This window comes from Callorhinus ursinus, unplaced genomic scaffold (genome assembly GCF_003265705.2).
Source record: "Callorhinus ursinus isolate GAN/ISIS: 27379988/994484 unplaced genomic scaffold, GSC_fseal_2.0 scaffold1, whole genome shotgun sequence".
Lineage (NCBI taxonomy): Eukaryota > Metazoa > Chordata > Mammalia > Carnivora > Otariidae > Callorhinus > Callorhinus ursinus.
Genome location: NW_027397063.1, coordinates 71,333,705 through 71,358,009, shown reverse-complemented (window position 1 = coordinate 71,358,009; position 24,305 = coordinate 71,333,705). Strand labels below are relative to the sequence as shown.

Here is a 24,305-nt window from a genome sequence, read left to right as displayed (position 1 = left end):
TTTGGTTTTTGCTTCTCTCTTTTTTTTAAATATTTTATTTATTTATTTGAGAGAGAGAGTATGAGCAGGGTGGAGAGGCAGAGGGAGAGGGAGAAGCAGACTCTCCGCTGAGCAGGGAGCCCGATGTGGGGCTCCATCCCAGGACGCTGGGATCATGACCTGAGCCGAAGGAAGACGCTTAACCGACTGAGCCCCCCAGGTGCCCATTGCCTCTCTTAATGCATAATTTTTATGATCATCCCTATCTTGGCTTCTGGTTCACACTAATGAAAATTCAGTCATTTAAGATGCAAGGGAAGCTCAGGATATTATAGAGTGGCATGATTTGAGCTCCTTGCTTGCCGTACCATAGGGAAGCACAGGAGATCCGTAGCCTAACAGGATGCCTTGCTACCCTCAACCCCACTCCTACCCATTTCCCCTTTAGTCAGTCACACTCCGGATTTAGGTCTGAGAACTGCAATGGGCCAGCCTAGGGAACCAAGCAACCCCCAATGGAGGTGCAGAAACCCTAAGTGATGGCACCCAGAGAGTTTCTGAACCATCCCACCATATTGCCCCACACCCTAGGGTGCCTATGGGCACTGTCCCTTTACCTGGGTTCTAGTAACATGAGTGAACTGAGATATTGGGCATCATTGCTTTGGGTTGGAGTACTATCAGCCCAGTGGGTAATACTAGTTAGCTAATGCTCATCTGAAGCTCTTCCTGGCAGGGCTATGTGTCTGACTAATTAGAAATGCAAGAAGGAATTTGTCTCTACTTAATAAATGGCCTCTGGTAGACAAATAAGGAGTCACAGGGTTCACGGCAATTGCTGAGAAACTCTGTAGAAGGTCTGGAGTTTGGGGCTAACAGCTTCAGTTTAATCTCTGTGTCCATATAGGGCAGGCTATTTGTCTTTTCTGAGTCTGTTAGTTTGCTAAGCCTGCCATAACAAAATCCCATGAGGCTGGGTGGCTTAAAACAACACAAGTTTATTTTCTCACAGTTGTGTTGGCTGGACAGCTAAGATCAAGGTGTTGGCAGGGTCGGTTTCCCTTGAGGCCTCTCTTCTTGGTCTGCAGATGGCCACCCCCTGGCTGCCTCTTCACATGACCTTTCCTCTGAGCATGTGCATCCCTGGCATTTCTCTCTGTGCGTCCAAATCTCCTCTTCTTCTAAGGACATCAGTGAGATTAGATTAGGGCCCACCCTCACTGCCTCATTTCATCTTGATCACTTCTTTAAAGGCCCAGTCTCTGAATACAGTCACATTCTGAGGTAGAGGATTAGGGCTTCAACATATGAATTTTGGGGGTGACAAAGTTCCCCCCAGGTCCCTGCCCCATAACAGGCACAATAATAAAACCTACTTGATGAGTTATTTTGAGGACAAAAGAGTTAAAGAATGTGAAGGTATTCTATCAACAGCAATTAGAAATGTTCCTTATCCCTCTGCTAGGGAGAAGCTGACCTGCACTGGAGGGGGACCGAGGAGTGGGACCTTCTTACCATCCTCAGAAGGAAAGGATGCAAGCGGAGCTCTGCCTTGTGGTGGGGCCAGGTTCTGTCCCCACAGTCTAGACAGGTGAATGGTAGCTGGCAGGCCTCTCTCAGACTTGGACTGCCAAGGCTGTGGCAGGTGTCACTTTGGACTCCTTTCCTGCCTCCAAATTTCCATGGAGACGGGCCTCGTGCCCTTGGCCGCTCAGGCACCCAGAGCCACACAAAGCCAGACACTGATCAGACCGCTTCAGCTTCCCACTGGGTCTGGTTGGCACAGATGAAAGCCTGCTCCAGGCTAAAGAGCTTCAGAGCCAACTCAGAAGCCTGGCAGCCCGAAAAGAGCCTGGGCACGGGGAGATGGAGAACCCCACAAGACTGTTGCTCGATTTTCTGGAAGGGAGAGGCTCTGGGGTTTCCTTGGGCACAAAAGGGTGAGTAAGGAAGGAAGGCTGTAACTGACAATCAGGATTTTCACTGGCACGTTCCCACCTGGCCTCTCAAAGCACCAGGCCCTCAGGTATCCCAACCACATCTACCCTGAAGAATAATCTAGGACCAATGGTCTTCCTAGAGATCCAAGCTCAGACACAGGATAGAGGCAGAGGGACCTTTGCTGGCAAACTGAGCAGGCAGGAGGGCACATTCCTTGGCATTCTGCAAACCCAATGTGAAGAATGTGCCCCTGAGACAAGCTGTGGGGCACAGAGCATGGGCTCTGGACAGGCTTACATCAATTACTACTGCTTGGCACCCACTAGTATTACTACCTTGGGAGAAGTCACTTCGCTTCCCCGAGTCTTTCTTTCTTTCTTTCCTTTTTCTTTCCTTTTTCCCCTTCCTTCCTTCCCTTCCTCCCTTCCCTCCCCTTCTTTCTTTTTCTTCCTTTCTTCCTTTCTCCCTTTCTTTCCTTTTCTTTCTTTCTCTTTCTCTTTCTCTTTCTCTTTCTCTTCTCTTCTCTTCTCTCTCTCTTTCTCTTCTTTCTTTCTTCTCTCTCTCTTTCTCTCTTTCTTTCTTTCTAGTGGGTTGCATGCCCAGCATGGAGCCCAACACAGGGCTTGAATTCACAACCTGAGCAGAGATCGAGTCAGATGCCCAACCAACTGAGCCACACAGGTGCCCCCCCCCCAAGTCTGTCTTTTATCTGGCAAATGGAGATATAATAACTCACTGGCAGGGTCGCAGTGAGGTTTAGAAGTGAAGCAATCAGGAGCCCTGCACAGAAAGTCCTCGAGAAACGGTGGCAGTAATTGCGATTTTATGTTTCCTTAGAAAGGGGTGTCTTCAGAATATCCTGTCTTTGCTACATGGTAAGTGGGTGGCCCTCTGCAGATGGTCATTAATATGACGCAGAGAAGGCAGTGCAGGAGGGAAAAAAAAAGGAAGGAGAGGAGGAGATGGGAGATGGGGGAGGGGTGGCTAGGAGAAGGTAAGGGAAGAATGACGTGCTGAGAAGAAAAGCAGACATACCATGATGGCCAGGGATACTGTGACCTTGAGCTTTTGGGATGACTGCCCCTGCTGGCAAATGAAGCACCCCTATTTCTACTTCTTTTACTCTAAAACAGGGAGGAGGCTCAGCATTTTATTTGGAAATGAGTTCCTTTAGTTCCTTTCCTTTCCCTGCATTCCTGTGTGTGTGTGTGTGTGTGTGTGTGAAAGAGAGAGAGAGAGAGATACAATCCCCTCGTGATCCATTGTTCCTGGGCTGAGCAAGGAGAGAGTCGAGGAGGATCTGGAGATATCTCAGGCATAGTGTTGACACCCCTGGTCTAGCTAGGCACCTCCTTTGAGGGGAATTTCCTTTGTGCCCTGCTGTTGTCATACTTGCAGGTTTCTTCTACTCCCAGGGGTCTGTAAAACCCCATAAAAGTAGATACTGTGTGGTCTTTGCCTCTGGATGATAATCCAGATGGCAACAGGAGAGATAGCCCAGAGCCTCCACTTTTTGAAGAGGAGAGGTTGTAGGGTTGGAGCAAAAGGGAATGTGTTGATCTAGCAGGCAGGAGCTGGGATTTTTGTCTCTGCTCTGGCTGTCTAGTTGGGTGACCTTGGGCAAGTCACTTTCTTCCTCAGCGCCTCCATTCTCCCTGACTTGGGGTGGGGGCGATCTAGCCTTCAAGTCTTTTTGAGCTGTTCCCGCAGAAGTAGAGGCCGCATTTCCGGACTGTTTGGATCAAGAGCAGACTGGCTGCAACCCCTACCATTCCTTACACCGTGCAGAAGACAGAACATTCTGTGCAACGCTACACTAAGGCAAGAGAAAAAGCAAATGCGGGTTCACAATGGCCATTGTTGTTGGCTCCTGAAAGCCTGCTGTGTGGTGGGGTGGGGAGGAAAGTGTGGGGCCTCCATTCTGTGTGGCTTCCTGGGTGGGGCAGGGCTCCGACGAAAGCTCTGTCTTTCGTGGAAGGGGGCTTCTAGTCCCCTCTGTGCCCAAGGGTCAGGTGATTGAGAAGGGGAGATGCAGTGTGCTGGGGAAGTTGTGTGGTGGGGAATTTTTCAGGAAGAAGTAATCTCCTGGAAGAGCTGAAGTGAGGGTCTGACATCATCATGCCTCCAAGAAAACCAAGAGTGAGAATGTCTTAGAAGGCCTGGGAGGCAGTGGAGGTATGGGGAATCTCGACCGAGTGGTCCCAACGAAGACATGAAGAGAATGACCAGTACTGAGCACAGACTCTGGGCCAGGCCTAGAGCTTTACAAAGGTTATTGCTTTTAACCCTCATGGCAACTCTTATTAGATAGAAACTATTATCTCAACATAGAAAAAAAAAACTCTTGAGGCTCAGAGGGCTTGAGGATTTTGCCTAGTATCACAAAGCATGCGGTATAGCTGGAATTCAAACCAAGGCTTATCTGACTCCAAAAATAAGCTCAGAATAAAGAATTCAAGGCAGAGACAAAATACCTAGGAGTGATATGGTGCCTGATGGCCAGGAAGTGAGCGTGGAGGGGCTGAGCCTCTTCTCGGCTCCTCTCAGGGAAGACTTCTTGGCTGCACAATCTTATTAAATGGAATGCTGAATTTCTCAACTTGAATGTGAAATGCTATTGTTGGTATTTTGTTGGTGTATTATCTGGCTTTATTTTGCTCACAGAGCTTGAGAAGCTTCAGTTCCAGGTACAATGTATATAATAAAATAAACCAATTAGTGGTGAGATTTTCCAGTTCAACTCAAACCTGATTCCCAGGCATGACACATATAATAAGGTACATTGCAGACATCTACACCCACCAAGCTAATCACAGCTCAGAAAGATGTGCACACCACCCACCTGCCCCAGAAAGGCAAAAGTAGAGACTTGTGATCAGGAGGGACTGTTTCTGGTTGTTGGGTCAGGAATGGCCAGAGATGGGGAGGTGGGGGAGGGTATTGCGGTGTCTATCGAAAGAACACCATGTTTGCAATACTAGGACTTGGCCTTAGTCCCAGATCCACCAATTAGTGTGTGGCCTTGGACAGGTCAATTAACCTCCCTGAGTCCCCTTTTTCTAATTATAAAGTGTTTCTCAAGGGTGCTGTAGGGGATTAAAATGAGATGATGAGTATAAAATATTTCTAGCATCTAGTGCTAAATTCAAGTAGATGCTTAACCAGTATTGGACGAAGTGGCCTGAAAATGGGAAGTGGTGGGTGCTGGCAGCACACTGGAGGTGGAAAAGACCCAGGTTCTGGTGTAAGGCCGCCGCTCTGCGAACATGGGGAGCGGTTTGGTGCGGAGGCAGACAGGAGGGCGGAGCGCGTGAGTAGAAGCTGGGATTCTGTTGGGCGGTTTGTGGGGAGGGCAAAACCACCCACAGGGCAGGGTCCCCTTTGTCAGTCCCCCACTTCCTCCTGGCTTTTGTTCTCTATTGGCCTCTATTGGCCTCCGAACTGGTCTCCTGCTGCCCGCCCCTTTCCCTGTCCTCTAGCCCAAACTGCACACTCCTCTCCCATCTTACTGCTCTGGGCTTAAATACCTTCACCTCTTCCTCTCTTCCTATTATTCGAGGATCATGGGCAAATTCCATGGCACATGACTCAAAGATCTCTTATCTTTCCAGCCTTTCTTTTTCCTACCTCTGCAGGCTAGTGTTCTAGCCCATGGTCCCCTTCTCTCACTCACTGTCTTTTCAAATCCTTGCCAGCTTCACGTGTCAGCATATACACGTTCTGTATCTGGCTCATTCATTCATTCATCCATTCATTCCGACATCAAATAGTTCCCGATCTTCTGGGTGCAGGGCACAGTACTGGCACTCCAGGATCAAGTTCCTAAGGAAAGCCCTCCCTGTCTTGCCCCCTGCAGTCTTAATGATACTCTGTTTCTGCCACTCCATGGGGCTCGCCCATCATACGAGTGCTAACAGGATTGTTCTCCATGTATTTTCTGGAGGTAGACTGTGAGTTCCTGGAGGTCTGGACACCTCACACCCTTGCTTGCATCCTCCACAGCACCTGGAGCCCTACAGGTACTTGAAGGCAAGTTTGAATCCAGGCCTTGTCCCTTACTGTCTGTGTTCTTGGGCCACGTAACCCTATTAACCTGTGTCCTCAGCCATAAAGTAGATTAAATACAGAAGGTTTCTGACTTACAATTTTATGGTGATGCAAAAGCAATATACTTCACGTTTTGAAACCATACTTTACATTTTGAATTTTGATCTTTTCCCAGGCCAGTGACTGGTGGTACCATACTGTCTCGTGCTGCTGGGCAGGGGAGCAAACAGCAGCTCCCAGTCAGTCACGTAATCACGGGGTAGGTGATGGCTATGCAGACAGGTATTCTGGTTTTCAGTTTCAGCACAGGATTCATTATATTAAATGAGATATTTAACACTTTATTTTAAAATAGGCTTTGTGTTAGATAATTTTCCCCAACTGTAGGGTAACGTAAGTGTTCTGAGCACATTTAAGGTAGGCTATGCTAAGCTACGATGTTTGGTAGGTTCAGTGTAGTAAATACAATTTCACCTTACAGTATTTTCAGCAGACAATGGGGTTACTAGTGTGTAACCCCATTGTAAGTCAAGGAATATTTGTACTTAAATATGCAACAGGCTTGGCCCATAAGTAAGCGCTCAGTAAAAAGGAGCCCAAAACATATTAATTGATTAAGAACATGAAACACTTCTTACTCAAATTAGGAACAGATGAAGAACACTAATGTTCAGGCCATGTGGAGCGGAATGGTCAGTCTGGAGTTTTGCTGTGGGTTGAGTCTTAGCAGACACCTGGTATCAAATGGCTAAAAAGCTGCTACAGAGAAACAGGGACTGGTGTGTGGGCCAAGGTGGGGCAAGCAAAAGCAGAAAAATCTAAGGTGTCTAGACCTGCCAAAGAGCTACTCTAGAAATTTCTTCTCCATGTGAAAAATGAAGGGTTCATTGGCTCTGTGGTTGTATTTTGAGCAGCAAACTTCTTAAGGCAGGAATTAAGTTGAAGTTTAACTTGAACCTGGGTGAGCAAGCTTCCCCCCTGCCAATGCTTAGCAGCCTCCAGAGGCGAAACTCTACCTTGCCAGCCCCTCCCAGGTCTTGGCTGGGGATGAGGTGGGGAAGAGGAGGAGACACAGCTGGAGTCAGAGCCCTGTTGATTCAGAAGTCAGCTGAGGAAGGACAAGGGACTGCTTTTCTTGACTTTCCGGTGAATTTAGTTGGGTCAGGGCCAGCCAGAAATGAGGAGGGTGGGGCCAGTACTCTGGTGTGTGCAGAAACAATTTGATGTTGGGCTCTGGTCCCATATCCACCAGTGTGTGTGACCATGGGCAGGTCCACAAATCTCCCCGGGGTCTCATTTTTCTAATCTACAAAGTTTCTTCTTGGCATTCTTGGCGGGGGGGCAGCTGGGCTCACCAGTGCCCTGCTTCTCAAACTCCAACACACATATGATCACCCGGGGGTCTCGTGGAAATGCAGATTCGGCTTCATCAGTCTGCCCTAGGACCCGAGGGTCTGCCTTGCTAACACTGTCAGGTGATGCCCTTGCTCCTGGTTGTGGACCACATGAGGTTCTGGAGCAGAAACGGGCAGACCACAGCTCATGGGCCAAATCCAGCCTGCTGCTTGTTTGTGTCAACAAAGTTGTGTTGCAACACAGCCGTGAGCATTCATTTGTGTATTGTCTATGGCTGCTTTCACACTAAGTGGATGGAATGAGGTAGCTGCATCAGAGATGGTACGGTACGGCCCACGAAGCCTTATTATCTTAATAGTTACTATGTGACCCTTTACAGGAAAAGCCTGCGAATGCCTGCTCTCGGGTACTGAGAACTGGCCCGTGTGAGCTAAAAGACCTGCACTTCAGTCCAGGTTGGGCCAAGGACAAGCCACTTCACCTTGCTCTCACCTTCCTTATCTGGAGGACACAATGATCTCTGAATTTCTAAGGAACTTGTGATTCTGGGACTTCAGTGCTGCATAGGAAACATCATAGTCTCTATAGAAACAGACTTCTGAGAAGCAGGTGGTGTGGCCTTGATTTGGAAGCTGCAAAAAGCCTACCTGGCTGAACCTGCAGATTGAGCAGGCAGCTCCGACAGGTGCCCTGAGAGCCACACCTAATGTAGGGTCAGCTGGGAACAGACAGGGGCTGGGAGAGGGAAGAGTGGACCTCCTGGCCTCCGGTAGGGCTTGATGCTGGCACAGAGGCCCTGGGACGTTATGCCCCAGCACCACACCCCCAAATTCCACTTTGCTGTGAGATCCACTCAAACACAACTTCCTAACTCACCATGCCAGGTACCCCTGACTCTGGGTGCTTTTGGTCAACCAATATTAATAAGCCCTTTCGAGGTCTCAGGGACTGTGCTGGGCACAAGAATATAGAAAGAACTATGACATCTGGAGCTGAGGAGCTGATAGTCGGGTGGGGGACACCAGGGAAGGAAATAATTGTAGAAGAGTTCCACAAGCCAGCTGTGAAAGGAAATGCATGACTCTGGGTCTCTAGCGTGGGCCACAGGTGATGCCATTAACAAGGCAAGGAGCACAGGCAGGGGGCGGTGGGCTTTAGGAGAGGGGGAGGGTGTGTAAAGAAGATAATGCTTCACTGGGGGCATGTTGATTCCAATGTGGGCACCCGAAGGACTGAAAGACAATGCTGTGATTTCCTGTGAAAAGCAACACAGAGTCTCTCTGTAGGCCTGCAATGGGTTAAGAGGAATGACATGTATTTTGCCATGGTTACTCCCCAGCCCTGAGGGGGAACCCAGTGCATACCCAAGTACTCCCGGCTCTTTAGGGATCACTTGCCTTGCTCTACCTCATCCCCCAGGAGAGACCTTGGCCCAAGAGACCTCTGTGGAATGCACACTTGTTAGGAACATTTCTACTTTCTCTCAACACCCCTGAGCAGTAAGTGGCTGACTATTGTTCATTATGACTGTCTTTCTGGTCAACTCCCCACCAAATGGGAAAATTGGGAACCTACAACTCTGGACAGCTCCTGAACCCAACAGGTCACCTTCTGTTATGGTTTCATGCAAGTGAAAAGAAAGCCCTGGGAAGCAAGGAATTCACAAGCTCATAATTATTTTCTTGGCTCATCTGAGCTCCAGCTCCTCACCTGGAACAGGAGCCTGAGACGGCTGGATGGCAGCCCACTCCCTTGCTTTGACATTTAGGGTACAGGCCATACAATCCGTGAAAATCCACATGGGCACAGCATGGAGGCAGAGAACCATGTGTGCCCTTAAAGTCGTGGAATCAGCTGAAGTGCAAGATTTCCCCTTCCCAAGCAAGACATCTGCACTGGGGCAGATTTAGGACTCTGTGTTTGCTAGGAGGGTACCTGTGTGAGGCCTGCTCAGTTGGTTCGGGGACGAGGCTAGGGGGGCATCTCTGCGAACCCCACACTGGCTGGCTGGCCTCGCTGGGGGTCCAGGTAGACGTGTGACTCTGCCTCTTTGCCGCTTATCACAGATCCTAATTATGTGCTTATCTGTTGGATTATTTTATTGAAACCTGGCTCCCATGCTCCCTAATGGCTACAGGGACCATGTCTGTTTTTGTTCATCACTGTCCCCTGGTGCCTGGCCCTTGATAGGTGCTTCATAACGTGTGCTGAATAGGTGACAGAAAGCCTGTCCCCGCTGCTGGAAAACTGACACGAAGGATACACTCTACCAGTGGTGGTCTGTTTCCCTGTCTTCATTTACCAGGTATTACAAAAATTATTACCAACGAAAGTCTGGGGAGATTTTGCCCTCTCTGCTTAGAACCTTGTATAGGACACCCTGTTTGCAGTTCAAATGGGATTGACTAAGAAATCACTGAGAAAAGTGTTGCTTTAATAGCAGATAGACAGAGGGGCTTAGGTGTGGATGACTTAGCCTCAAGGCTAAGCCTTTGCTCTTTTAAGGCTAAAGGCTGGATTGCGACGAGGCTCAGTGAACAATGTGAGAAAATGTGTAAGAAATCCCCTCATTCATATCTCGAGTGGGGCTAGAGAGAAACAATAGCAGAGCTTCCCAGCGCTTCCCTCCCCAACCTTGCAGGGACTTGTCCAGCTTTGTGTCATGCCCTTGGTGCTTCACCTGGATTCAAGACTTGGCACACTTACTCTTGCTTCACTGGAGAGCCAGCTCAGGGGTAACTCCCATATTGGAAGCAATAGCCAAACCAACTGAAGCATAATGCCATCAAATAACCCTAGAGGTATAGGTTTTCAGAGCCACAGGTAGTTTAAAAATAATCTAGATCAAATTTCTGAAAGCAGAGCTTAAGAGAGCGAAACTCTAAATCTGGTCCCTTTCTTATGATACGCTAAATATTTATCACCCTCCATTTATCACTAAACAATAATTCTGATTACTATTGATCAAGCTCTCACCATGTTCCAGGTACTCTGCTAAATGCTCTACATGGATGATCTCATTTAACCCTCAAAACAATGCTGAGTGAGAGAGACTCTAATTGTTTCCATTTTGTATGGGTTGAAATGGAGACTTGGGGAGGTTTAATGACTTAACCAATGTCACGTGGCTGGTGGCGGGAAGGCCTGGGTCTTTCAACTTCTAGCTCAATGTTTCATCCCTTATCCTACATTGATTCTAAGTCCTCAAGATAGATCTGAATTACTTATTTGCAGATAGTTGGCACATTTTACTTATCAATTAAGTCTAACGGTATCACGAGATGAAACTCTCAGCCTCATAAATACTCACATGTAACTCTTTAAAATACCTTTTTTTTCCCCCAAGATTTCCACTGAGTGCTTGCTCCTATTCCCTCCCTCCAAAAAACATTTCTGTAGAACAACATGAGCCAGGTGGGTAAGATGTTAGGCTTTGAAGGGAACACGAAGATGAAGATCACATGCTCCCCATTTTCCTGGTACTGGCAGGAAGAAGAAATGACAAGGATACACATGCCTATGAAACAGGGTGACCCATAATCAGTGTAATGTCAAGACAGAAAAATCAAGTGCTCTAGGAATGCAGAGGTCAGATTCACTTCCAGAGGTGCCACCATAGGCTCCAGAAAGGAGACAGCCCTTGATGTAGGCCTTAAAGGAGGAGCAGAATTTTCACAAGTCTGTGTGGAGCCTTTCCTTGGCCTGGTCTATAAACATTTTCTGTTTTCTGAGTGTCTGGCATGTACAATACATACAGTAGGATTTTCAAATAAATTTTCTGGTTGGACACTAGCCACTTGAGGCTAGCTAGGAATCATGGACTTGGTTCTTATGCTATCACTGGATGTAAATTGTGTAAAAGGCCCTCTTCTCTGGGCCTCTGTTTTTCCCCAGCTATGAAGTAGGGATATGGAAGGGAGTGGGTATAACCTTGCTCATGGGTCTCTGGTTAGGATCACATGAAGTTAATACATGCAAAACTAATTGTAAGCCAAAATGAAGTGCAAATATAAGGGATTATCTGTCACTCTTCTTATTGGTGTTATAAAAACGAAAAATAAAAAGAAAACCAATGCCCACATACTGCTCATTATCTAACCACCTTGTTTTGACTAACCACACTGGGTCAGGCACTGGGGATACAAAGATGACTAATGCCAAGCCTCCATGCTTGGAACAGGAAAGGTCTAGGAAAGGAGATGTCGGTACAATTGATGGTATAAGTTGAATGTGCTAGGACAATGGTTGGGCTGGACTTTAGCAGGAGCTCTGCTCCTTTTTACTGCTAGTACAGGTAGATGGCAATGCTAAAGTTAAGAACTTCAAAATCAGAAATTTAACTGGTATTCCCCAGAATAAACTAGGATGAAAGGTGAGGGGAAATTTTGTTTTTTTAAGTTTGAGCTTATACTATGTTCCAGGCACTTTCACATCCATCATCTTCATAAAAAGTTAGATATTATTATGCCCATTTTATAGATGAGGAAGCTGAGGCTCCCAGGAAGTTGGGTTTATAAAACCGGAAGGTGTAAAGCCTAAATGTAAACCCACGTCATTCAATTGCAAGCGTGGTGCTTTTCCCAGCACTCACTGTGTCCTAACTAGGCAATGTTTTTATAGAACTCATTCCATGCTCATTTTGAATGACCTTATTTCTTAGATTGCTTTTCGAAGGAGAAAGACTGATCTGTGATGAGGAGGTTTGACAGTAACCCTTTCTAGTGTCGTTTCCTCTTATACCTCCTAAGAGAAATTGCTTCCCTCCCACTGCTCTCTCCTGACTTCTTCCCCACCTCTAATCCCAATGAAATTGCCAAGGAGTAAAGAATCCCAGTAAATGAAAAGCCTGTTGAGAGATTCCTGCCTTCTCTGCAGCTGGCTTAAAAACTGAAACAAAACACACTGCAAGATGAAAGGAACCTGCCATATGATTTAGACCAAGGAGCCCACCTAGACTGAAACCTAGGCACGCCTTAATTTTGTGGAGCTGCAAGGAACCTATGATCTATAGGAGCCTATGTGATTGTCACAGTTGCCTATTTTACAGATAATGAAAACTGAAACCCAACAGGGTGAAAGACTTGCCCAACATCACACACTAGTGAGAGGCAGAGTATGGACTGGAACCCAGGTCTCTCGACTCCCAGGCCAATGTTCTTCTATTAAAATACGTTGTCTCTTTAGCTTTCCCCCATTAACATTTCAACGTAAATGAGATCATGGCCCTTTCAAAAAAAAGCTCAATGCCACTTTCTCTGTAAAGCCCAGAAGCCAGGCCCCCCTTCGTCCTCGGCTCTGATCAGCTCTTGTCCTCATCTAAAGAACAGGAAGTAGCTTCATTTTTAGCTCTGAAAGCACATTCTGGGGGTGAGAAAGGGGGATTTGGGGAAGAGAGTTCCTGTAGATGATGGGTAGGAGTGATCAGCAGACACATTCCTCTTGCTGGAAGGGGAAGATACATGGTACAATATGTAAGGAGAAGGTAAGTCCTTGGAGTCCTAACCAGAACATGACTTCAGCAAGAGATTCTCCACACCCTGGGGGGTAGGGGGAAGGTTCTGCCCTGATTCTGTTCTGCTGGAACTGGATGTCAGGGTGGGTGTTGGGGTAGGAGCACCAGGGTGGGAAAATTTATACAAACTTCCTACAACCTCCAGTGCTTCCCCACCCTCTGCTAGCACCCACAACTTCCCCTGCCAAGGGAGGAAGGAGGAACACATTATTCAGTCTAATAATTTATACAAATTGAAAAGTTTACTGTATGAAATAAAGGGGACTTAAGAGGGCAAGAGAGAAATAAAAATTCCCGAGTCCTCTCTTAAAGGCTTGAGGTGTAGAGATGACACCTCTTGATGACCTTGCCTTGGAATAGAACGATCTAACAGATGGGTCTGAAATAAGCAAGTAACCCCTCCCTTTGATGGTCAGCCAAATTTTGTCTCCTTCTATGGTAGAATCACATCCAGTGTTAGCACTTGTCAGCCAGGGACATCAAAGAACAGAGATCCAGATCCACGGATAGTTTGTCTATGTTAATGGTTCTCAAAACTGGCAGCCCATCGGAGTTGTCTGGGGAGCTCATTACAAATTTAGATTCCCAGGAACCAACCCGGTGATTATTAGGTAGATCTGGGGTAGGGCTCAGGAATCTTCATTTCCAATAAGCAGGCCTGGTGTAAGAACCAATGATCTGGTTCAACCCCATTCATTCAGCTATCAAAATTTTACACGAGATCCTGGTTTTACAGCAAAGAAAACTGAGATGCCAAAAATAGTTAGTGCCAGTACTTGGACTTGAACCCAGTCTCCTGCCTCTTGATGTGGTATCTCTGCCAATACCCTCATCCATGGCCTTCTTTCCTCAGCTCACCAGTCCACTGAGAACCCCTGAGGATTAGTGGGGGCCATTTATCCAAACCACAGAGGGATCAGAGCTGCCCAGGTACTCTGATTGAGTTCCTACTTGCTTCATTGGTGGAAATGGCTGGTAAGGGGTAGGGGTGAAGGTGTGTTCGGTATCCTGGTGGGCTGACAGGGGAAGGTCCAGCTGATGGCCTCTAAGGCAAACTTCCAAGTTGCTCCAGTCAGGAAGTATAGTCAGTCCATAGAAACAACCTGCTGTGTTAGAGGAGATAGGGTGTCAGAGGCAGAGGGATGAGGGGGAGAGTGATAGAAGATGAAGTCACTAAGGTAACGTGAGGCCAGACTATCTAGGGCCCTCTGGGACACATATAGATCTTTGGCTTTTACTCTGAGCCACTGTAGGATTTTGAGCCAGAGAGTGGCATAATCTGACACATTTTCCCAGGGGTCCTCTGATGCAGTGGTGAGAACAGACTCTACAGGGCAGGGAGGGATAGAAGCAAGGAATCCAGTTAGGAGGATGTGTAGTAAGCCAGGGGACAGAGGAAGGTGGCTCAGATCAAGGTGGCAGAAATGCAGGGGTGAGAAGTGACTGGATCCTGGATGCTTTTTTAAAAAGTAGATCTAACAGATTTTCTGATGGGTGAGATGGGAGGTGTGAGATAAAAAGGAGTCAAGGATGGTGCCAAGTGTGTTGGCTCGAGCAGCGGGCAGGCTGGAGTTAACATCAACTGAAATGGAGAAGGCTACGGGTGGAGAAGGTCTGTGGGAGGGACGTCAGGAGTTTGGTTTTGGGCATGCTGAGTCACTGACACTCACGTGGTATTTAAATAAAGTCTCACGCCTGGATGAGGTCATCAAAAGAGTGAGTACAGACAGAAAAGAGGATTGAGGCCCTTGCCGGTGGGCCGCCAGCACCAAGAGATTAGAGAGATGGAGAATCAGTGAAAGAGACCAGAAAAGGCTAACCAGTAGGGGAGCAGGAAAACAGGAACCTGTGGAATCCTAGTATTTGCAGGCACAGGGAGGGATTGGGTGAAATGTCACTGCTTGAGTGAAGAACGATCAAGTGTGAGAACCGACTATTGGATTTAGTTACTGGAGGGCGCTGGTGACCTTGAGCGCATTGTTTGACTCCTGACCTCAAGAGTCTCGTTTTGACAACTGACTGTTATTTAGGGTTCCCTTACTGTTAATTTTCTCTTCTCGATTAGGTTGTAAACATTGCAACAACAGGGATGATGAGTCGGCATAGCCCCAGAGCAACGGGCCTTAGTACAGTTTGCTAACAGACCAACCTGAATGCCCCTCTCCACTGGGGCGCCGACCTAGAGCAATTTTCCTCATGCCTTGCTTACCTTGGACGCAGAATTTCAGTTCCTTGGGGTCAGTGACAACTTTCCTGCTTTCCCGGATCACAGCCCGGTTCTTCTTGGTTTCTCCCCAGAGATTGGTGCCACCGTACATGCTGGGAATGTTGAGAATGGCAATGCCCTCAAGGAAGATGTTGCTCAGGTCTACCCCAACCCCGTCACACTGAGGGGCAGAGAGAAAAGGTCATTGGTTAGTGTTCTCAGTGTACCCCAACCCAAGTGCTATGTGTATGTGTGTGTGTGGTGGGGGCTCTCATGAAGGGTGTGATGGGCCCTCAGCCAGCAGCTCAATCTTGAGCAAAGTGGCGGAGGCCTAATGCCTTGGCCATTGTAGTTGGTTGGGGAGATGCAATCCTGGTCAGCTCTGAGGACAGCAGTACAAGGCTTCAGATCTAGAAGGGCTTTAGGGATGGTTCTCGCGACAACTGCCAACCTGTTCTCTGGTCCAACCTCATTATCATCAATTCTGCCCCTGCCTAACCATTGTGAAGATATGGTAGGAAGCTGAGCCCTGAACCTAACACATAATAGATTCTGAACAAAGGAGAGAAAAGTTTCACTTCGCACCCCCCCCCCCTTATTTTATCCCTCCGGTGAGAAGGACAAGATGTGAAGACTTGGAAGGCTTTCAGACACAGCATGGGAACAGTCAATGGTATTGTCATAGCATTGTATGGTGACAGATGGGAGCTACCCCTGCGGTGAGCACAGCATAAGGGATAGAGTTGCTGAATCACTATATTGTACACCTGAAACGAAAGTAACATTGTGTGTCAAGCATATTTCAATACTAAAGAAAAAAGATTTGGAAGGCTTGCAGAATTCACCTGTCTCCTGTATCTGCATTTTAAGTGCCATTTTGGCCCTTGTGCTTGCTGACGTTGCAGAGTTTCTTTATCCACTTTCCACCACCCCCGCATCCCCCACCAGGTACGAAAGGCCAGAAGGCTTGAATCTGCCTGTCTCAAATATCTATAAGGTCAGCCTCCTTTTGGCATACTGTTTACCAATGCAGCAAGAAATGTATTAATTCTGATCATTGTTCGTCATGATTGTAGGTAGTTTACTTCCTTTACAGCAGAAAACAACCAGACCCAGAGAGGGAAGTTAAGTTAGTCAAGGTTGTACAGCTGATATATAAAAGAGCAAGGATTCAAAATTAGGGCATTTGACTGTGAAGCCCAAGGTCTTTAGCTTACTTACTGTGAGGCAGGAAAAATGAAAAGCATGCAACAAAAACCCACTGTCTTTGGGGTTACCTACAAACCCAAACTTCCAGAGATTTCTCAACAGAGGAGGAACAGGAAGGAAGGGCTTGTTGCCATTCATATTTGCTTACCTTCTGATTTCTTCAGAGCTCTTAATTTATGGTACCTTATAATTCCCATGGCTTGTCCCCCAACTACAAATTAGAATGGAGTGAGCTTCTCTGGTGATTGGAAACTCATTTCTTCACTGGAAAGTTCTGATTATTTGAAAGCTTGTCTCTTTATGTTGAACTAGATTCTCTTTCTTCCTGCTTCCACCTATTGGTCCTCGTCTCCCTTCTGAAGCCAGACAGAATGACCCTCCTTCCTCCTCCTTGGGGACAGCCCACCAGCTACATGATGACAATCATCATCACTGTTCAGATGTATTAAGCATTGCCATCTGCCAGGTAACCTTTTGTACACAGCTCATTTATTACCTTCATAATAATCTTGGAAGTCAGTTACTGTGACTATCTCCTCTTTATGTTTGAGGAAACTGAGACATACCAAGTGGTTAAGCAATTTGCCCAAAGTCACACAACATACAAATGGAAGTACGCAGACTTGATGGCAGGCAGTCAGAGCCTAAGTCCTAACGACCCCTTTATCTCTCCTCCCTCTCACACCGCCATTTTGGTTGTGCCTCTCCTGGCTGGAACACGGTCAGCTCTCTCAGCCGCTCCTGTGGGACCTGGTTTCCAGACTTCCCTGTCCTGGCTGCCGTGTTCTGCACAGACTACTGTTGGTTACTCTCGCATTCCGTAAGGCCTCCAGCATCGTCACAGGATCTGATGGCAAAGGCGGCCAGGACAGGAGCACATCCTGGGGCTGGGCTCCCCTCACACGGTCATTCCCCCAGAAATAAGATAATGTGGGAAACTCATGGAAGGGCGCAACACATGTCCCCCATTACCATTATCCTTATTGTTAAATATGATCACAGTTGTACTAGCTCTTTTGTTAGCAGCTAGATGACAGCTGAATCACTTCAGCTTGAATGGGTGGTCATCACAGACACCCAGACCCTCAGCCCATTATCTGCTTCTCAGCCAGCTCTTCCCTATTGTGAACTTGTGTATTTTGAAAAATAATGTAGACATAGGGCTTTACATTTATGTCAATCAATTTCATCTGGTTCTTAGTCCAAGCCCCCTCCGTCCATCTAGTTCATTTTAAATCTTCATTCTACGGCCCCTTGCCATAGCCTTCCTATCATTTGGGGACTAAGTCATTAACACATGTATATAAAGGGCAAAAACAGGGGCCAAGCCCTCTCTTTGGTCAGTCTAACATGGCAGACACTGTGCATTACATAGCCCTCGAGGTGTGGCTGCCTTGCTGGGGCTGCAGCCTCTGGATGGGACTGTCACTCAGTCTCCTTTTCATTACCATGTGGAATCATGGAAATTAAAAATGAGAGCGCCTTAAAAGAACATGCCCCATCCCTCATAAATGAGGCCCAAAAGGGTCTAGAAACTTGCCTGTGGTCACTCAACTTACTAATGGTGGAATCAGACTAGTATCCAGGTCTCCATACCTCAATCCTGTGTTCTCTCCACTAAAACACAAGATTGTGCTGAGACCAAACGGCATTTTTCTAAATGACCACCCTACAATCTCTGTCAGAAAAGGAATAAGAGAACTCATATTAAATCACTCATATCTGTGTGCAAAGGGCAAATACTTGGTTAATAATTTACTTCAGAAACTTGCCAGAGATTGGGATGTCTCCTTTTCTAATTTTTTGAAAACTGGCTATTTGTCCATTTGCCTCTCCTTAAATGAATCCTACTCTGTTTTCAAGATTTGTCAAAGAGGCCCCTGAAGGACATCTGTAGGTTTGTCCAGCAACTTGGATTCTAATGGGTGTGTTTTTCCAAGGCCAGTTAGTTCTCTATTGATCTACCCTGGGCTCTGGTACCCACCTTTAGTATCTATTCTTCCATTTTTTTGTTAAGGTTACTCTCTCTGGAAAAGATAAAAATTCTTTTGGTGGGCAAAGTCCTAATGAGCTATTCTTTCCATGTTCTCTTTCACTTCATTGTCTAACATTCTGCTTGGCCTCCAGCATCAGGTCTGAGTTGCTTTTGTGCGTTCACACTTGGTTGCATGGTCACACCCTGCTTTTGCGTGTATATGTACAGTCTTCTGAAAGCATGGGCCCAACCCAGAGCGCCCTGCTGCAGTCATGGTGATTTTTATAAATCTTTTCCTTTTTCTTCCCAATGGAATTAATGAATTGTTAAAAATTTATTTTGGAATATCTTCTATCCTTCCTATCCTTTCTACATAAATTCTTATTTAAGGATTCAGGCTAGAATCCCACCGGGTCAGACTTTTTTTTTCCAAACTCTCTGAAATTAGCTTGGCTCAACTCTGTGTCCAGCACTGACTTCCTGTACCCTTATCACTTTTGAGACAAAATAGTCACTTTCCCTCTTGGTTGTAGTTACTTCCACATCATCTCAATTTATTTATTGTTGGTCAAAATGCCCCTTCCCTCCTAGAGATAATAATAATAATAGCATGAACAGCGCACGTTTGGTGGGAGCTTCCTTGGGCAATGCGCTGGTCCTTCCCCTGCAGTCTCTCTTGGGATCCTCAGGGCACCACTGCTACCGCCCAAATGACAGGGTCTCATGGGGGTCAAGGTGCTTGCTCAAATCTACATAACTTGCCCCTCTACAGGCTGGCAGAGCAAGGATACACACCCAGGCAGTCAGATGCCAGATCCTACTCTGGAGACGAAAGAGTCAATGAGGCAAATCGGGACTTTTGCTGATGCTAGACTTATAGCAAAATTAAACCCCAGCTGTTGTCTGAATAATTGAAATCTTCCCACCACTACTCCGTCTTGCAGAGTACTTAGAGCAGTGCCCGGCACATCAATGTTGGATAATAGTATTATATCTTGCCTCGTTGCCAGCTTCGTTTAAAAAAAAAAAAAGGTATACCACTAGCACAGCACAGCCTTGGCACAGCAGATTCCACAAAGTCATCTTTCTTCCTGCTGCCGTTTTAAGTGTACCCTGTCCCCTCCATCTCCAGTCATAACCAGCTAGGAGTGTTAGCTATTAACTTGGTCAGTTGTTAATCTCTCTCCGCAAGAGCAAACAGTCCTCCCTCTGCGTTCTGATGGATTGTCCCCTTCCCCCATTATGTCTTGGGTCATAGGCAGACTGGGCAAATAGAATATAGAAGAGATGGGAGTGCCTGGAGGCTGTTGGACAGTGGGCGCCCTCACCTTTGGAATGCACCTATTTGAAAACTAAGAGGCAATGCAGTGTCTTGGAAAGAGCATGATTGGGCCTGAAGGCAGAGATATGGCTTTAAATCTTGGCTCTGACATTGGGGGTTGTGTGATCCTTCCTTAAAGCTCCTTAATCTCTTGGAGCTTTAGTTTGTCATCTGTAAAATGGGGGTGGGGTGGTAGAATAACCCCGAAGTGTCTACTTTGAGGGTCTGAGTGGTCTCTGGAAAGCAGTAGCATTCTATAACTGTCTACATTGTTATTACAGTTCATAATAATATTACCCGTGCCACCAGACATATTTCAGCGTGAAATCAGTCCCACTACCTGAGACCTTGCTGGAAAAATTTTAATGGCCTCTTGGCCCCACCCATGCTTGTGAGAACCCTGCCAGCCCATACCTGCATGCCCACTCTCCAGGGTTCTTGGCCTAGACATTACACATTGATTTCTTTCAGAACCCCAAGCCTGCTTAGATCTTGGGAAGGTGGAAGGCCGCCGGGCTGGATTCGGGCAAGTGGAGCCGAGAGTGGTACACCGTCGGCTTAAATAGAACATCGGCCCCAGGGCTGCTCCCGGGTGGGATCCTGAGCTAAATCCTCCACCAGTTCCATGACGTCATCGGGCCCTCTCCCCCTGCTCCGGCGGCCGGGGCGCGGGGTGGCGGGGCGGGGGGGGGGAAAGAGGCGCGGAGGGGGGGGCGCGGTGGGCGCCCTCCAGGGGAGAGTGCAAGGAGCGCGGCGGTCCCTAAACGCACTATTTATTAGCTGTCCCTAACCTAGGACTGGGCTAGCAGGCGCCCTTCCAGGCTGAGGCTGCGCTGAACTCAGGTATTTATAGCCTGCTGTGGGGCCGAAACAGAGAGCTCCTGTCCCCGGCAGCGAACGCGCACAAGCCCGAAGTCGTGCGCACAGTCACACGGGGACGACTGGCCGCCTGGGTCCGAGGCGGCGCTGTAGGCCCGGGGCGGGGCGCGGTGCTCGAGTCCAGCTCGGCTCCTGCGCCCTTGGAAGCGGTTCAGGAATCTGCCGGAGCACCGTCCGGGAGGGCCCGCGCCCGCCTCCTCCCAGGCCCCGCTGCGCCGGCCCGCAGCTGTCGGCCACGTTCACCACGGCCCCCCTTGCGAAGACAATGCCCCTAGTTCTGGTTTCTTTGTGAGCGGGGGATGGTTGGTTTGTCTGGAGGAGAGCTAGTGAGTAAGCAACCAGAGACGGGGTTAGGGAGCCGGAGCGCTTTTCTGTGCAAATGTAAAGCACTGGAAACACATAACCCTCCCCTCCCTCCCGACCGCCCTCCGCCCTTCGTATCTCGGATCCCTAAAATCCCCATAACTCTGGGCAGAACCAGGACCCGCCAAGTTCTCCGTACGCCCCGAGAAGGGCAGAGAGCAGAGGAAATGAGGGAGGCATCGATGCTCCCCTGCTCCGGCTGCAGGCTTTTCCGCGCCTCCAGTGCCTGTCGGCCTCGGTGACCTGAAAAAGGCGGCGGATCTGAACCTCCTCCCCGCTGAGCGAGGCCGCCTCCATTTCAGCCCTGTCGATCCTATTTCTGAAGGTCCTCAGAGAAGGAGATCCCATAATTTACTTGATGACCTGTTTCAGTTTTTAGCAACTAGGAAATTCTCCCTTCTTCTAACCTCAATTCACAGGGCCACGGATTACGTCGATTTTCTCTGGTTTAGAACGCAGATTGTTTTGTTTCATCCTATTGCGGTTGGTCTGTGTCTGTCTGCTCTCTGGGATGACCCCTCCCCGGCCAGATCGGAGGTTTAACCCAGGCCTCAATGGCTCTGGGGCATTTGTCCCCCTTCGGCTTGACATTTTCTCTCTTGGGTTCCCTGCACTGCCTTGTCTTGATTTGTCCGTCCCATCTTTTTGATTGCTTCTTAGTTTTTCTTTTTCAATCTTTGTATTATGGGTATTTCTAAGTACACAGGAAAGTAGAATAATAAATCCCAGGTACACCACATCTCAGTTTAAGCAATTAGCAACTCACAGGTAAATCATGTTTTAACTCTACCCCAGTTTCTTTCCCCATCTCCATACTGAATTATTTTATAGGGGGCGCCTGGGTGGTTCAGTTGGTTAAGGGTCTGCCTTTGGCTCAGGTCATGATCTCAGAGTCATGGGATGGAGTCCCTGCATCCGGCTCCCTGCTCAGCAGGAGTCTGCTTCTACCTCTCCCCCTCCCCCACTGCTTGTGTTCTCTCTCTCTCAAATAAATAAAATCTTTATTAAAAAAAAGTTCCTGATATTCTAACATTTCATCTACAAATACTTCTGTATGTATCTTTAGATGACAAGTCTTTAAAAAAAAATCACCCAATATTATCATCACTCTTAAAAAAGTAACAACTCCTTAATATCAATAAATATCCAGTAATTGTTCAAATTTCCTTGATAATCTCACTGTTAATAATTGGTTTGTCTGAAAAGTCTACAGATTTGTTTGATATGTTTCTTAGGTTTCTTTTGATCTATAAATTCCCTGTCCTTTTTTTCTTATAGTTTAACATTTATTGAAGGAAATGGGTCAACTGGGCATACAAATCACTTCAGGATTATTAAAATGCAGATTGTGATTCAGGAGATCTGAGGTAGGGCCTGAGACTCTGCATTTCGATGTGCTCCCAGGTGATCCTGAGTGCTGTGTGTGATGGACCACACTTCGAGAAGTAAGGCCGTAGCTTCCCAGATTCTGGATTCTGCTGATTGTGTATCTGAGGTGTCTTTTAAACATATTCCCAGTCTATCTCCTGTATGTTCACAAAGTTGGTACTTACAGATCTAGAGGCTTGATCAGATTCAGGGTTGACATTTTAAATCAAATTTAATTAATTAATTCATTTAACTTTAAAAAATTTGAGTATCGTTGACACTTGGGTTGATTTTTTGGCAAGACTACTTTGTCAGAGGGGGTGTATATTTCCTCGTGCATCTCATTAGGTGATTACAGATTGTCTCATTTTGTTGTTGTTATTACGTTCAGATCGGTTAGTGGGTTCCAGTGTGGTCAACTTGAATATTCCATTATAGAGCTCTTAATTAGTGGATGATGATCCTTGTCTAGACCCATTATTACAGTCCCCTAGTAGAAGGATACCCTTGAGGACACCCTAGCACCCTTTCTGTGCTTTTCTTTGGAATCTCTACAGATGTCATTTTCTCCATGAGTTCTTCCCTGTCCACTCTTCCAAAAGGATCCCTCTCTCTTCTCCGTGTCTGCGTTCTCATGGAATCAAAGTTTTAAAAGGTCATTCAGTCCAATCACTTTATTTTATAGATGAGAAAAACGGAAGTTAAATTGGAAGGGTCCAATGTCACAGAGCTAATCAGAATCAGCAGGTCTGAACTTAGACTTCCAGTCATTTGGATTGGCAATCAAGAAATCATGAGTGATTCTGTAAAGAAGGATTTTGGCAGCTGGACGAAGGCCTAAGCACAGAATCTTAGAATGGCGAAGCCAGATGGAATATTAGATTTGGTAATCTCTAATTACCAGAATGAGAACACTGAGGCCTAGAGCTTGTAAGTGACCTTCCTAGATTACACAGCTAACTCTTGGAAAATCTAGGGCTTAACTAGGGACTGAGGGTGAACAGGGGTAGTAGTGAGGGAACAGAGTCAGAACAGCCATGTGTTTTTGGAGTACATGGGACTGGAGAGAGAAGATGGGATCTAAAGGTAATATGATTGAAGAAAAGGGTTTTCATGGATGTTTGAGGCAGAGAGGATACTCAGTGAATACATGGTGGATAAATGCACAGAGGGAGGAGCACGTTGGGAATGCCTAGGGTGGAAGTGATGGAGTGGAAGAGAAGATGCTGAAGATAGTGGTGGACATTGGTCTGGGGATGATACTGGAGTCCTTTCCTACCCTGGTGAGTGAGAAATGGGGGTGGGGTGTCCTTTGAAGAGTGAAGTAGGGAAGTACTGGAGGATGTCTAGGGAAAATAATATTTCAGTTACAGTGGGAAGAAAGGGAGAGCGTTGAGGAAGGGGTGGACAATATCCAGACACACTTGAACAGGGGTTCTGATGGGCTGAGAGGGGGATGGACAGGAGGAGAGGGAGGCCTTGCTTGATGCCTGGGCTCTATGTCACAGCCTCAGACATACACTCAAGGACAGAGGAATGGCTGACATAAAGACCTGACCAAGATCCCCCACCCCTCTTTTTTGAGGGAACAGGATGCCCATAGACATTAGAAAAAGGGAAAGCATCTGTACCATCCTATACAGTCCCAGGGCCCTGTAGGGCCCAGGTGAGAATGGGGGTGGTAGAGCTCATTTACAAGCTGAACAGCTTGTAACAAGACTAGGGCACATGGGGCATGATTTATATGAGAGAGACAGAAGACAAAAGCATTTACTCATCTATCAAGAATGATGAAAACCTACTTATTCTGTGCTAGACCCTGGGGATGGAGCAGAAATGGGACAGAGTCCTTGTCTTCAAGGTGCTCACAGCATGTCAGTGCTAGAGCAATGGTGTGCTAACAGCTTAACAGCAGGATCTCCGGGAAGGGAGAAAAAAACCCAGCAGCAGCAGCTCTGATTGTGGTGTTCCGTGGTATAAATACTCCCACTATGGCCAATTTCAAGCTACCAACGTGACATCACTGAAAATGGGGCTGGAGCTGATGTGCCAGCAAGAGAGAGCTGGCTCTAGCACATCACTGAGGAAGGAGCTATCTGCGTATCTGCAGGGCCTATGGCCAGAAGAGAGACATTTATTGGGAGTGAAA

General features: G+C 47.2%; 1 protein-coding gene across 8 annotated transcripts in view; it reads right to left on the bottom strand.

Moving 5' to 3' along the window:
* DGKG (diacylglycerol kinase gamma) overlaps positions 1-24,305 on the bottom strand; it is a 210,083-nt gene that overhangs the window by 32,110 nt on the left and 153,668 nt on the right. For all 8 annotated transcript variants that reach the window (XR_012379230.1, XR_012379242.1, XR_012379229.1 and 5 more), the window contains one exon: positions 15,045-15,222. Coding sequence is in view for 1 of the 8 variants with exons in the window: in XM_073896004.1 (XP_073752105.1) it covers positions 15,045-15,222 (178 nt within the window). In the remaining 7 variants the exon portion in view is untranslated. The remainder of the gene's footprint in view (positions 1-15,044; positions 15,223-24,305) is intronic.